This window comes from Chrysemys picta, chromosome 6 (genome assembly GCF_011386835.1).
Source record: "Chrysemys picta bellii isolate R12L10 chromosome 6, ASM1138683v2, whole genome shotgun sequence".
Classification (NCBI taxonomy): Eukaryota; Metazoa; Chordata; order Testudines; family Emydidae; genus Chrysemys; species Chrysemys picta.
This window is the reverse complement of record NC_088796.1, coordinates 71,581,084-71,596,865: the sequence shown is the minus strand read 5'-3', so window position 1 is coordinate 71,596,865 and position 15,782 is coordinate 71,581,084. Positions and strand designations below refer to the sequence as shown.

At 44.4% G+C, this 15,782-nt stretch overlaps 1 protein-coding gene across 1 annotated transcript; it reads right to left on the bottom strand.

Annotated features, from left to right (window-relative positions):
- Window positions 1-343: 343 nt before the first annotated feature.
- On the bottom strand, window positions 344-2,889 carry LOC135972394 (uncharacterized). Its single transcript, XM_065550336.1, has 2 exons — window positions 1,908-2,889; window positions 344-913 (listed from the first exon to the last, which is right to left on the bottom strand). The coding sequence occupies exons 1-2, from the start codon at window positions 2,482-2,484 to the stop codon at window positions 438-440; spliced, it is 1,053 nt and encodes a 350-aa protein (XP_065406408.1). The 5' UTR covers window positions 2,485-2,889; the 3' UTR covers window positions 344-437.
- Between the last annotated feature and the right edge of the window lie 12,893 nt (window positions 2,890-15,782).

Here is a 15,782-nt window from a genome sequence, read left to right as displayed (position 1 = left end):
ATCGGGACTGTGTGTATGGGAGGTCTATTTGACTTTGTGGCAGGGGGAGGACGGTTACAGATCCCATGCTGTGTGGCTCTGTGATCCTGTCTAAGGACCGGCGCTTAAGATCTGTAACTGCCCTCCCCCGCCACAAAGTCACAGAGCAACCCACCCCCCCCAACATTACATCAAAACAACCTCCCAGACTAACCGGGGCAACTAGTCACTGCATCACTGCACTGTGTATGTGCCCTGCTGCTGTGCCTGCCCCCGACTATGTACCCTGCCAAAGGAGACTGTCCTGTCCAATTTCCAACCCCCTTTCCCCTCCTCCTCCAAAAGAACATGATTGAAACAGTAGTTAACAGAAACGAATTTTTTATTATCAACTACACATGGCATTGGGAGGTGAAACTTGGACGTGGGCTTGTGTCAGGCGGGAAGGAAAGAACTTTTCAAATTTTGGGAAATGAGAGCCTTCTGCTACTAGAGCTCTCTGCAGGGGTGGAGTGAGAGTTAGCAGGGACTCTGCCGCCTCTCCTTCTTTGCACTTTGGGTGAGGTGGGTATGGGACTTGGTGGCGGGGGAGGGCGGTTAGAGATGGACTGCAGCGGGGCTCTGTCCTCCTGCCTCCGTTCCTGCAGAACATCCACAAGGCGCCGGAGCGTGTCCGTTTGCTCCCTCAGTAGTCCAAGCAGCGTTTGAGTCGCCTGCTGGTCTTCCTGCCGCCACCTCTCCTCCCGATCCATGTTGGCTTGGTGCATTCGGGTCAAGTTCTCCCGCCACTGGGTCTGCTGTGCTGCCTGGGCTTGGGAAGAGGCCATAAGCTCAGAGAACATGTCCTCCCGTGTCCTCTTCTTCCTACGCCTAATCCGCGCTAGCCTCTGGGAGTGTGATTCCAGGCTAGGTTGTGAGACAGTCGCAGACGGGGCTGTGGAAATGGGAAAAAGGGAGTGAATTCCTCAGAAAGATAAATGTAGTTGTGAACAAAGAACATAGTCTTTCTCTGTGAACAAGACCATGCACAGCACCTTTCACATGCGCACTCAGCACAAGGTCGAATTCTCGGCCTTCGCATTCTGTGCCTGGGGTCTTGAACAGCACATTTGAGAAGCGAGGCAGCACAACGGAATTTCTGTTGCAGGCAGACATGGTAAGCCGTACACTTGTGGCAGTTTAAAACTTTTATATTACCACTGGCCTCATTTCACATTTAAATCAATGTCAGTCCCTGCTGCCAGCAATCCGGCAAGCGGGAACTCTGCCCCTGTCCCACCCCCTCGCGGCTGTCCCCGGGAATGATCCCTTTCGGCTGCCCCTCTCCCGCCTCCACCGCGTGGCTGCAAACCAGCGGTGACAGTTCTGTAAAGGAACGGGAAAGCAGTCCCAACACTAACATTCCCCTACCTAATTAAAAGCAGGTCACCATGGCCGACATCACCCTGATGAGGATCTCCGAGAGCGACAAAGAGAGAATGCTCCGGGAAAGCCTCCAAAGACCAGGGCCGTATGCCGCCCTGCTGTGCAGAGCAATGATCCCCGAGTACCTGATAATCTCGTGGCGCGGCAACGTGTCGTACTTCGGAGGACCCAATAAGGCCGCTCTCCCCAAGAACCTCATGCAACGGCTTTCAAGTTACCTCCAGGAGAGCTTCATCGAGATGTCCCAGGAGGATTACTGCTCTATCCCCGCACATATAGACCGCATTTTACTGTAGCTGCAGTAGCAGGGAATACACAGTAGAGCGGCTTGTGCAGGACAATCACTGAAAACCGGACATTGCTAGATTTCTTTTCAAAACTTGCACTGCCCCTTACTAAACCGTTAAGCGCCTAGGGCACACTAATCATGAACAACCCATTCTTTTAATTGTTAATATTCCTGTTTTGTTAAAAATAAATGTTTAGATGTTTACAACACTTACTGGCTGATCCTTCACCAGATTCTGTGTCCGGGGTAATGGCTGGGGACGCTTCGTAGGGGATCTCTGTAAGGGTGATGAAGAGATCCTGGCTGTCGGGGAAATCAGCGTTGTGAGAGCTGCCAACTGCCTCGCCCTCCTCATCTCCTTCCTCATCTTCCCCGTCCCCTAACATGTCTGAGGAACCGGCCGTGGACAGTATCCCATCCTCAGAGTCCACGGTCACTGGTGGGGTAGTGGTGGCGGCAGCACCGAGGATGGAATGCAGTGCCTCGTAGAAACGGGATGTCTGGGGATGGGATCCGGAGCGTCCGTTTGCCTCTTTGGTCTTCTGGTAGCCTTGTCTCAGCTCCTTGATTTTCACGCGGCACTGCGTTGCATCCCGGCTGTATCCTCTCTCTGCCATGTCTTTAGAGATCTTCTCGTAGATCTTTGCATTCCTTCTTTTGGATCGCAGCTCGGAAAGCACGGACTCATCGCCCCACACAGCGATGAGATCCAAGACTTCACGATCAGTCCATGCTGGGGCTCTCTTTCTATTCACAGACTGCATGGCCATCACTGCTGGAGAGCTCTGCATCGTTGCCAGTGCTGCTGTGCTCGCCACGATGTCCAGACAGGAAATGAGATTCAAACTGGCCAGACAGGAAAAGGAATTCAAATTCAAATTTTCCCGGGGCTTTTCCTGTGTGGCTGGTCAGAGCATCCGAGCTCGCACTGCTGTCCAGAGCGTCAACAGAGTGGTGCACTGTGGGATAGCTCCCGGAGCTATTAGCGTCGATTTCCATCCACACCTAGCCTAATTCGACATGGCCATGTCGAATTTAGCGCTACTCCCCTCGTCGGGGAGGAGTACAGAAGTCGAATTAAAGAGACCTCTATGTCGAACTAAATAGCATCGCAGTGTGGACGGGTGCAGGGTTAATTCGATTTAACGGCGCTAACTTCGACATAAACGCCTAGTGTAGACCAGGCCTCAGTTGTGGCTAGGTTTATGTTGTGGTCTTAGAAAAGCAAATGTTCTATAACTATGCCTTCCATTGGAAAGCTTGCAGGCTTTCCGAGGTCCTGATTCAGCAAAGCACTGAAGCACATATTTAACATTAAGCATGTAAGCAGTTCCATTAACATCCTGGGGACTACTCGCATGCTTAGAGCACAGGCACATATTTTAAGTGCCTTGCTGGACTGGAGTCAATTTGCCAATGGTATGTCACACTTTAGCTTCACGCTCCTCAAAAATAGTTTTTTTTTTTTTTTTTAAATGTAAGTGCTGAAACACTGACTTCTGAGTAATAAGAGCTACAGCGGCCTCTCTATTAATGCCTTCTTGAAGTGTGTGGGTGGGGGGGGGAGGCAGAAGGGGCTATTCTTTTTAACTACTGTAGTCTTAACTTTCAAACATGGGCAGTTTAATTCAGGATATCATAATCCCCCATTTGGAAATTCCACTCAGCGTGTAGGCATGCAAAATGGCACAGCATGTCTGAACACCCAATTTGGATATTCTATTTAGGCCATCCACACTTATAAACCGGGTTCCCCATGTTGCAATAATTGCAACATTGATACTAGTCAATTGCAACATTCACTCTAGTTCATACTGAATAGTCAAAGATGCTCTGCAAGTGCCTCAGCGATCTTTTTTTTCAATAGCACCAAGACTCTGTCTGCTTGGCTACTGTAATAATTACGGTTAGCTAAAAATGCTTTTGTTCTGTATGTGTTCCCTTTTTCAAACAAGTGGCTTAGTTATCCTCAGTGAAGTTAAAGTGAAAGATAAGAAATGCTGTAATGTGCATTAGAGTTGATGAAAATCCTTTGATTCTGTTATGCTCTGCACCCCAGAATAGTAATCCACAAACACAAAGAAGAAGCAAGACGTGCTTGTCAATCAAAGCATGTAATAACCATGAACTGATTAGGTCAGCAAATCTGAACAAAACATAACAGTCCAAGCAGCAGCGGGACTGAGTAGCTGCATACACCCGATGCTATACACTTGCGTGCACACAGTGTTTCTGCTGCTGTTTAAGGCTGAGTTCAAGGAGTGGGAAGGGGCACACACCCACACACCATCATCATCACAATTTCCTTCCTTTCTCTCCAAAGTTCAGTGATACCTGGCTGGAGGCACCAGGTGAACTTGGGGGGCCATAAGTTATACCTCTGATCTAGCTCAAGGATTGGATGGTGTTGCTGTGGTGCAACCTCCCCAAATGACCACATGACAACACCATTATATTTAGAAAGAGCATCCTCTTTCCCGGGGTGGCTCTGGTTTTTGCCGCCCCAAGCACAGCAATCAGGTGGCCTTCGGCGGCGTTTCTGCGGGTGATCTGCCAGTCTCGCGGCTTCAGCGTACCCGCCGCCAAAGCCACAGGACCAGCGTACCTCCTGCAGGCATGCCGTCAAAGGCTGCCTGACTGCCACCCTCACGGTGACCAGCACGCCACCCCCCCCCCCCCCCCGTGGCTTGCCGCCCCAGGCACGCACTTGCTGCGCTGGTGCCTGGAGCCGCCCCTGCTCTTCCCCCTCAGTTCCCTTTTCAGGAGGCAGTATGTCTCACTTGTTAACAATGCATTCTGTGTGATAAACACACTCCCCATGCTCTGTACCCTGCAGCCTGAAAGATCACAAGTATTGAAAATGCATCCAGACCCTCACCTAACATAGGCGGCTTGTCCAGGCTAGAATGCATGGAGTCTTGCACAGGTATTCTTGTTGAAATGCCCATAGTTTCTAATCACATCAGATGGCTTTGAGGCTGGTGAAGGGGTGGGATGAATGTTTTCCATCAGCACAGCCAACTTGGTCCTCATAAATCACCTGAAGAGCCAGTAGAATGGTGTTTCTCCAATATTTTCACAAGGTGTACTCCAAATATCCTATAAAGCATGACATTAATGCAACAGGGAAGGGTGTATCATGATAATCTTCCAGTATCTGAGCTAAACACTGCTTCAGAGTCCCATACAGTCTCTCCTGCATCCCACTTCCTTTGGGATGGTGCACAGCAGAATTAAAATGTACTGTACCAATACTCATTAGCCTTCAAACTCTTGATACAAAAGGTGTTCTGTTATCTGAAACAAGGCTCTCAGTAGCCAAACATAGTGAATAAAGTGGTCAGACAAGAAACAAGCTCCTTTTGGAGGTGCCTTGTGAAATTATGAATGCAAATGGGTAACGTGACTAACAGTCTATTACAGTCAACAGTGTGTTTCCATTCAGTGTAACTGAAGGGCCAGTAATATCCACTGCAATTTTCTGCCATGGTCTCTCTGACTGCTGGTTTCAAAGGGGCCAGGGAAACAGTAATTGTGTGCATTGTGCATGCTTCACACACAGCTCAATGTCCAAGAGCACAGATCATAGGAAAATCATGGAATAGAATTTAGTAGCATAGACCTTTTCAGTCAAGGCTATTTATAGAGCACAGAGTATACAGCTTCCAAGCTTTTATAACCATTGTAAATCAGACAAGTGTCCAGATTGTGAACTCACCTAGAAGACAAATGTTAACTTCAGCACCCATATCTGCCATGCATTTCAGCCTTGTACCATTAATTTCCATGATATGGGATGCCATGTAAGAAGCTTGTACTAAAAGAAACATCCGGATCCCTGGTAAAGGTGGTCTTGTAGCTCCACATTCACAGTATGCACTCCAGGCCTCCCATCTACATGCACCAGTGTACTGCAGCACACTTACTTGGTGTCCTTCCTTCCCAAGACCAGCACATAGCATTTCTAATCCCGCAGGCCTCTGGGCAACAGGAGGAGAAGCAGCTGACAGCTTAAGCATAAATTCAAAGGTAGCAGCAGGCTGAAACCCATATCCCCCTTTTGGCTTGAGGCCTCTCAAATGCCTTACACTTAGCAACCATGGTGGCATCAAAAGTTAGCGTTCTAGCATCTTCAGGCTGTAACCATTTACCCAGGCAGTAATTGGCTATGCCAATTACAAAAATATCCCTGACAATGATCATCATAGTGTCCCCAAATTCTCAGTCCTGGGCCAACCACCGCTACTGAGATGCAAACTCAAATATGGTTTCACTGGCCTGTTGGTGCACTTCCTCTTTAACAGAACAGACTATGGTCCTAAATACTTAGTGAGACACTGTACACCTGCCTTAAGGGAGGACTTGGCTTCAGGAGTCCATCATAAATACCAATGCCATCCCAACTCAAGCAGTTCTGCAGTAAGGGTAACCTAGCAGCACTGGAGAGTTTCATGATTTGTACATAGTTCTGAAAATCCTGAATAAAGTATTGCCAGGCAACAGCTGAAGAATATGCAGGAAGCATGGGTCGCAGAAAAGCAGCACTCATCCCCATAATGTCATGCTGTGATACACCCCACAATAGCAATCCAAAATCACACAAACAAACCAAGATGGGCAACTAGACTGTCAATCAACACTTGTAATAACTATGAACCGATTAGGTCTGCAACAGCTTGAACAAAAAAGTCCAAACATCAGATGTGTAGCAGCAGAGACAGAGTAGCTGCGTGTGCACACACACAGTCTTGAACAGGAACACGGAGTTCAAGGAGCAGGAAATAGAACAGGCACACAAAGCAGAATGCCCCCCCCCCCCCGCCCCCACACACACACCAGTCATCACAGGTTTCTCAGAATTCCATGTGAAAACATCCAACACTTCATTTCCCAGGGGTTAGCACTCCTCCAATTTCTGCTCATTTGAATTGTCACAAAATTATTTTCACATTTAAAAACTTGCAAAAATGTGAATTGGTTTTGCAATATCCCTACTCCCCTGGTGTGCACAGTGACTCAAGGGGGCAGCCAGGACTCCATCCCCTCATGCATTTAGCAGCAGATCTGACTGGCCATGTGGGTTAATAAGCTGCGCTCAATGGAGTATAGTAGTGAGAATACCTCATAGTGTTCTAACCATCCTGTTCTTCCCTCTCCCCACCCATGGGCAGGACCCTAGTTGTTCCACTACACAATGGGACCAAATTCCATGGCAAACACCCTTAAATTCTGCAACAATTAATTTATTCTATCTCCATAAAGTAACCTTCATGCTCATGCTCCCACCCCTACAATCACCCAAACACTGTGATATGAAACCAGTCAATGATCATTTCCAACAGTTGTTTTTATTATGCTTTCTGGATGGCCTGTCTCAACAAGCCTTGGCTGCATAGTTTTCCAGATGACACAGCTGAAAACCTCCTCTCCTGTGTATGCTAGGAAAGGGGGGATCCTGTAGCCAGCCTCATTGGCTCATCTCCCTGGGCCTCGGATGCTGTACTGTTCTCCAGGCAGGCCAGCTGCCCAGCCTTCCCTGCTGCTTGCCCTTGTTCCCTGGTTATAAACTGGAATCCAGCTTTGCTGCTTGATTCCAGGGAACAGTGCAGGAAACGTGCACCATAATCAAACTAACTGCCCCTTGTGGGGAAAGCCAAAGAGCAAGAAATGACTGCAGGCTGGGTCCTAGCAGGGCAGGGAGAGAGAAAACAAAAATTTCAATTGATTTGGTTGCAGCAGTATAATGAATTCTGTGTGGCCTCTTGGGTGGCAGGGGGAAGAGGGAATATTCTATGGCTATAGAATCATAGCATCCTCTGGGCCCTGACTGAGATGAACGGGGCAGATCATAGGTCTCGGAGAGACAGAAAACTCAAGAAGAGGGCACTGCATTGTTTTTACGTTTGACTTACATCTTTAAGGTTTCCTTCAAGGAGGCGGGCTAGCAACATACTTTTTTTTTTTTAAAATATGAAAGCTAAGATCCTAAAGCGCAATTCTGTGGGAAGGAGTAAAATCTGTAGCTGAGGAATTGCAGAATCCATGACGCCCTGGCTATTGTCTGCATCTAAATGGCACAAACTAGCCCTGAGTTGTTATAGCTGTAGACATTTTTTTATTTTATTTAGAATGATAGACTATCAGGGTTGGAAGAGACCTCAGGAGGTCAGCTAGTCCAACCCCCGGCTCAAAGCAGGACCAATCCCCAAATAATCATCCCAGCCAGGGTTTTGTCAAGTCTGACCTTAAAAACCTCTAAGGAAGGAGATTCCACTACCTCCCTAGTTAACCCATTCCAGTGCTTCACCATCCTCCTGGTGAAAAAGTTTTTCCTAATATCCAACCTAAACGTCCCCCACTGCAACTTCAGACCATTACTCCTTGTTCTGTCATCTGGTACCACTGAGAACAGTCTAGATCCATCCTCTTTGGATCCCCCTTTCAGGTAGTTGAAAGCAGCTATCAAATCCCCCCCTCATTCTTCTCTTCTACAGACTAAATAACCCCAGTTCCTTCAGCCTCTCCTTATAAGTCATGTGCTCCAGTCCCCTAATCATTTTTGTTGCCCTCCGCTGGACTCTTTCCAATTTTTCCACACCTTCTTGTAGTGTGGGGCCCAAAACTGGACACACCACTTCAGATGAGGTCTTACCAATGCTGAATAGAGGGGAATGATCACATCCCTCAATCTGCTGACAATGCTCCTACTTATACAGCCCAAAATGCTGTTAGCCTTCTTGGCATTTAATGAGTATTGGAAAGTACACTAGTCTTTTCCATACTCAGGGGAGCATAACAAAGAACTTTTAAGGCTGATCCATGCACTGAATGTATCTAGTATCTTAAGGTAGCTCTTTGAATAGAGAGTTCTCCTGATACTCCTTTTTACGGTGAATCAAACTTTTGATTTTAATCACTACAGTGGTTTGACTTACTGACTTTTGAAAGTTCAGGTGCTGCCAACTTGCCCTTCTGTAAAAGGCAGAAAGGAATCTAATTAAGGGATTTACATGTCTGTAATCTAGCCTGAGAAAGGTCTCTTCATTGTTGCCAAAAACACTTAAGCGGTTAAGCTTTACCCGTAACGTTGTCGTGCTGGTGCAGGGCAGCCTACAGCTGGAAATACCAACTGCTTCCACAACGACATCAGACAGAATAATTCATGCATGCCATATGATGTCTTTGCTCAGAACTGCAGGTTTTTGGCACCGGGCAGTTTGTTTCCTTCTTTAATGCCAGCTTTATTTAAAAAAAAAATCTTCTGAAGGCATCCCTTCCTCAATGACATTTAAAGAGTAGAAAACAGGGTTTGACAGATCACGAAAGGTAATGATTACAGTAACTTTTTAACTGCCTCAGGGCTATATTAGTTATACACCTTCCCTGACTTAAATAATGAGCATTCTTATAATCATTTCATGGATGAAGTTCTTGGGTCTGACCAAGCTGCATGGCCAGGGTTTGGTGCTAGGTACCTGAAAAGGAGGTGATAGGATGGGCCCCCAGACTGGAACAGACTGATACAGGATTATTCTGAAATGCTGTAGGTACTTTTTCTAATCTATGCTTGTTCTAATCTAAAGCAGCAGTGGCGTAACCCAGGTGTAACATTAGTGATATTGACCAGGGATTAACATAGCCCCAAGTGTAAAACTGTTCTGAACCCCTGTCATAGGTTTCATCCCCACTCTGATCTTTAGGGTACAGATGTAGGAACCTGCATGAGAACCCCTAAGTTTAATTACCAGCTTAGATCAGTATGCTGCCACCACCAAAACGTTTAAACAACTGTTTAAGTAATTTGGGAACTCTGTCTTTCCCCCCAAAATATCTTCCGCCCAAGTACTATAACCCTTCCCTGGGTAGCCTTGAGAGACTTCTCCACCAATTTCCTGGTGAACACCGATCCAAATCCCTTGGATCTTAAAACAAGGAAAAATCAATCAGGTTCTTAAAAAGAAGACTTTTTTAATTAAAGGAAAGGGATGAAAGGGATACCTGTGTGAGATTAGCATTCAAGCTACTCTCACAGGTAACAGATTTAAAACACAGAGGATGTTCCCCTGGGCAAAAATCTTAGTTACACAAAAGAAAACCCAATTTGATTATCCCTCTATGCAAAAAGAACAAGTCACAAAAGGAAATAAACATAAGCTAATTCATTCCTTCTCTAATACTCACTACTCTGGTTGATTCCTGGATCTTAATGAATAGAACAAAGGAAAAACTTCCCTCCTTCCTCTTGAAAAATCTTGTCCCCCCCCATTGGTTCCTCTGGTCAGGTGTCCGCTAGGCTAGGTGAACTTCTTAACCCTTTACAGGTAAGAGGCATTAACCCTTAACTATCTGTTTATGACAGGCCCATGCTGCTCTACATACACTGTATGAGAGTAGAAACTCCATGAAGTTTCATGCACAGAATCAGGTGGACTCCACTCTGCCTCCACTTGTGGAACTGAAATTTATCTGGATCCCCAGAGAGGGAATTCCATGTAGCCAAGAGGAGCTGGGGGGTGGTGGGGAAACAGGATTTGGATAGAGCACTTGTCCTTTCCATTGCCCCCGCACTTAAGATCTGCTCCCTTCCTTTCACAGATGCATAAGGTTCAGGGCCATTGAATACAGAAATTATTATTATACAGGGTATATTTCACAAGCTAGAAATGTATACAAAATCTCACACTTAACCACTATAAAATCACATTGATATTTAGGGAACAAACCTTGAATAATGTATATTGTGCAATTATACAAGAATTATGCAAGAATGCCCAGATGCTTGTAGACTATCTAACTGGTCTTTCAGTACAACCATGCCAAACTGCCAGATAATAAAAGAATTCACATAGTTCAGTAGATACCTTGATCCAGCTATTGCGACTTGGGACGAAAGCATCACTTAGTCAATGCTGATGTCAAGACTCTCTCCTCCCGTAACTTAGCAATAAGAGTAATTTACTTCAACAGAAATCTAGTTGCTGATATAAAAAATAAAATAAAATACACAGCTCTAATGTTGGCCATGGCTAATCTACCTGCCAAATGCACTACCTGACACTTGCCTTAAGGTAAGTTGGGAATGGAGCTCCCTAGATGAACAGTTCCAAGGACCATGAAGGCATCTGTCTCAGTCCATTGTTACTTACAGTATTTAAGTACTCAGGGAAAGTGCTCCCATGAAGGACAAAAGAAGCGGTTCAAGGACACGCTGAAGACCTCTTTGAAGTCCTTCGAGATCAACACCGCCACATGGGAAACCTTTGCCCTGAACCGTCCAGCATGGCGCAGCCTCATTCACACAGGCAGTAATACCTCTGAGGCGAGGTGCATTGCTGAGGCTGAAAAAAAGCGTGAGCTGCGCAAGTCCAGAACTGCTCGTACATCAACAGTGCCATTACATGTCTGCCTGACGTGTGACAGGACGTTCCACGCGTGAATCGGACTGATCAGTCATCTTCGGACGCACAGAGCCCGGTCATCGAAAGAATGAGTTGTTGAGGTCTTCATCGATAATGATGGAGAACATTATTTATGGGTCTGACTGTCTTCTCACATTGGTGTAATCAACTGCAAATCAGTGTTAATTGCTGACTTTGATGATGTTGCACAAGTGTAAAACATGCATGAGAGCAGACTCCAGCCCCAGGTGTTTTTGTTTTTCATTGTTGTGCTACCAGGATTGCTAGTTATTCTGCACACATCAAAACAACTATCCGAATTATTTCAGTCATCAGTAGAATGGGTATTTTTGTGCTACTCATGATCACCCAAGTGGAATAGCCATTTCCTCCCACCTGTGCAATATACAGCATATGATGAACTACAGCTTTTTCTACTTCTGGCACGTTAGACTATTATCTCTTTTTTTCCCCAGGCTTTCTTGTCTGCTTATCTGCTCAATATCAGAAGACTTCTGTTTTCTGAATGTTTTAGCCACTCAGTACAAAACAAAAGTTACCCATTCACGTCTAGTCATCACACTCTACTATCTCTCAGCATCAGTATCATGTTACTTCCTGACCCATTTAGAAACATTTTGAGGTGCTCAGGTGATCATTCATAAGCATGTGCTTTTCACTGCCTTCTCCTAAAGCTTTTGAATGGGAACATTTTGAGATTGTCCTATATTCCCAGTCTAACATGTTCCAGGAAAATGTCTTCTTTCAGTGCATGAAGAAATGGTTGCTTACAGCAAAGGTAGAGCTCAAATGGGGTTTCTTTTCCAAAGCAATGTCTTTATTTACTTTCATAAAAAGACCTTGCTTGTGACTTTGGAGAAGGTAGAGCACAAAGATCGTTCAAAGGAAAGCAAGCAGTGGGGAACACCAGAATACAGCATCAGCCTAGTTTTGTCTTTCCATGGCTCTTTAGAGTTTGGTCCCTTTTAGCAACCATGAACCAAATTATTTCCTCTTTTCCCAGATATGATATTGACTATCAGCAACTGATTCCTACAAAGACTATTCAGTGCACCTGCATGGGTCTGGGCAGAGAACTAAAACTGTCTAGTTTTAGTTAGTTTGCAATGAGATGAACATGAAATTGTGCGTAAGCTGGGGAATCCTGTTGCTTGGAAGGCATTCAGGAAGCATGGCTTCAATTAAACTTCATAGCATTAGTTCTTTCTTTTGTTTTTCCCTTTTGGAGACTTACCAAGATCAATACAAGCATAACTAGTGCAATGTGCACACAGCTCTAATTAAAGAACAAATTACTGTGCAATCTTCTCCCCTTAGGTGTTGATACTGTTCAGGAGCAAGAATACACCATAGCGTGCTTTCTTCGGCTATGACTGGCAATGTTACAAGTCTAATCTGTGTCCTAATTAAATTTGACAACTACATTGCAACCAAACTGATCAGATGTCAGCTGTAATCATAGAATATGATTATTGGTGTCAGGGTTCATAAATATTTTAAGTACCTTCACCATATCAATCTGAAATATTGCCAGTTTTTCTTCTAAGTGAATCTTCCTGAGAGGCAAAAGAATGAGGTATTTGAATAAAACTGCCTCTGTAAGAAACAAATCAGAGGGCAAATTACATTTAAGGGAATAGAAAGAAAACTCAATGTTTTTATATGCAAATAAATTCAGAAGGATATCTCTAAAACTGTATGATTATAAAAATTAAACTCTAGATAATACTTACATACATTTATAGCAACAAAATATGGAATCGGAGTCATTAGACAATCAGAAAACCCTTGGTGAATACCCAGAGGAGTCACTAAACTGACAGATTATTCCACAAAGACAATCTGCTCCATGTTTTCTTCTCCTTTTCCCAACAGCACATTTGAACTTTGGAGACAATATTTCAGGTGCTCACTTTGGCAATGTGGAACTGTTTATATTGCAAATAAAATATCCTCTCGTGGGGGGGGGGGGGGGGGGGGCGGGGGCGGACATTTGCATCAGTCTAGATTTTTTTATTTTATTTTTAAAAAGTGAAACAAATAACAATGCAAATGGTACAATGGAGAGAGCACCTCTGCCATGTATTAAGTAAAAACTGATGTGTAAAATATAATAAAGAATGGATCATGTGATGTTTCAATCTCAAATGTCTTTTAATATGGTATTAAAACCTCTGCCAGATCTGTAACTACTACTCCTCCCCACAAACTCTTGCCAAACAAAATTATTTATTTCCTCCAACCTTAAATTCACATCTTCTTAGTTTTTAAGTCTTTCCTTTGAACTGATAGTAGTAATTCTACTGGTTGCATGGATCTCCTGTTTACCGTCTGTGGATTCAAGACTGTATGAAATGTAAGAAATACTATGATTGTTTTTACACATTGCACTCTTACTGAGTTGAGTACATATGGATTTCTTGTGGTTAAAGAAAGAGATGTATTCTATAGGTGCCAATACAATAAGCTTTTTAGAACAAAATATCCTTTCTATACAAATGTGAAGAAGCTGTAGCTGCATCTTGGAAAGTCTGGGTCCCAAGAGTTGACTGATCACTTAAGATGCTGCAAGATCTAGCACATGGATTGGTGTCTGTGCTGTGCCTCATTGTTCCAGTGATTGCCTTAGACTTGTGAAACTGAAAAGAGCTGCCAAAACCCTTTTGGTTTGATGTGATTTGTCATCAATGCAGATGTGTCACTTTTCAAACTTTGACAAGTATTTACAGTAGTTTTAACAGATTGGCCGGAGCTTCAAGATTGGGATCCAGATCGGGGTTTTTCAGATCCAAGGATGGAATGTAGGCTTATCTGCAGTTAGTAGGTAGTTTTGTAGCAGAAATTTGCCAGTCCATGGATGTCCTTCCGTCTCTCTCTTCCTTCCCCTCTTCTCATCTCCATCTCAGCACTCCTCCTACAGCTAGGGACATAGTAAGGCACCAACAGTTTGCTATCCCATGTGCCCCTCTTAGGCCTAGGTTTGCCATTGCACCTGTCAAATGTCTTGTTTACTGTCTCTCCTTGTAAGGTTAGAGTTGGCCCCAAGACACCCTTCGCTCACATGAAACATACAGTTGCTGAGCCTTTTCCACAGGTCCTGTCAGTCTTCATGCTCGTTTTAGTTGTCTCCATCTGGGAGCAAACAGAAATCTGTCCTTGGCCAAAAGCTGTTGAAGACAGAGAAGCTCTGCTTGAGCTGCAAGAGGGAAGAGGTGCTGTCCCTTAGCAGCATTTACATTTTAATGCCCCCTTTATCAGAATTACAGGGGAAGCCCACTTAGCTTGTACACAGTTACAGTCATTTCATGTCCCCAGTCCTGTGTTGTGGAACCAACACGTTCCTCTCTGCCTGTGTGAGCTCAGGAAAGTCATGTAGACACTGTTCAAACACGGGTGCCTAGAGTAGTGACTTCACTGGGAGTTGTAGGTGCTCAGTACCTCTGAAAATTGAGCCACTTATTCAAAATGCCCACTATAAGGCATCTGTCTGAAAATATTGCTCATTAACATGTGCCTCGGTTTCCCCATCTGCAAAATACCAATCACTTTTGTAATGCACTTTGTAGGTGGCACCTTTGATCCAAATGTCTCATACAAAATATTATTAGTGATACATTTAATGCTTCTGCTGCCTGTACTGTTGCTGCTAACTGGAAATGGGTGGGCAGTCAGGGTCTCCTATGAAAAACCTTCTCAGGGATTGGGAAGGAGCAGGACTACTGAGAAGCCCTTCCCTCTTGAAGATGTTGGATCTGAGATGTGGATCAATTCATTGCCTGGCAAAAATAATTCAGGAAACCAAATAAGGTTGGGCTATATTCCAGCTTCAATGGGGTTCTATACAAGTACCTGGGTAGATTTATTTGGAGGATATAGCCCTTAGTCGGTAGACTCCTCCTGCAAACACTGGCAATGAGACATCCCATCACAAAAACGCTTGCAAATTTAAACCAATGGGAAATGCATAACTTTTTTGGGAGGTGGGGGTAGAAAAGGGGAGTTTTTATTATGTTGAATATGAATCTCTCAAAGAGCAAATATTATTTAAAAAACCACAACATTAAAGATATCTAGCCCATTCGTGCATAAACTGAAGTGTAAGAAACAAACAAGCTTACCACTTATAAATCCAGTATCTCTCAAATTCACGTTTGATTTTTTTTCATTCATCTGGATTCAAAACTGAGACCTCAAAGGCAGTCTTGTACATCAAGCAGTCACTGAATGGTTGCTTACATGTTGGAATACCATGCTTTAGAAGTGTATCAGAATAACCAATCCATGCCATAGCATCTGGAATCAGCTGAGTTGTACATACTCTCTCCTCCCTGATAACACTCTCAGAAGATTTTTGATCAAAGCCCCTGAGCTTTAAAACATCCTACCAGAGATGAATGCTCTTGTGAAATGAGTTGTTAACAAAGGTTCCTCTCAGAAATGGACATGATGGTTCAGACGTGGGATAGTGTCTGATCTCAGAATTCCAAAGTGGTTGTCATGAATATAGACCAGCCTACAGTGCTAACAAAATGGTGCTACTGTTCATGCAAAAAATGAAGGTGTTTTCTCTCTGTAGAACAGCACATATGAAAGCCTGACAGTAAAAGGTCCCTGTGAGACATTAACAAGGACCCAAAGTGTGATCTTGCTTCAAGGTTCCTCTGGAATCT

Coding starts and splice junctions, on each gene's coding strand:
- LOC135972394 (XM_065550336.1), bottom strand. CDS start 2,484: ATGCAGAGCTCTCCAGCAGTGATGGCCATGCAGTCTGTGAATAGAAAG. Junction 914..1,907: donor ATCTGGTGAAGGATCAGCCA/GTAAGTGTTGTA, acceptor CCATTTCCACAG/CCCCGTCTGCGACTGTCTCA.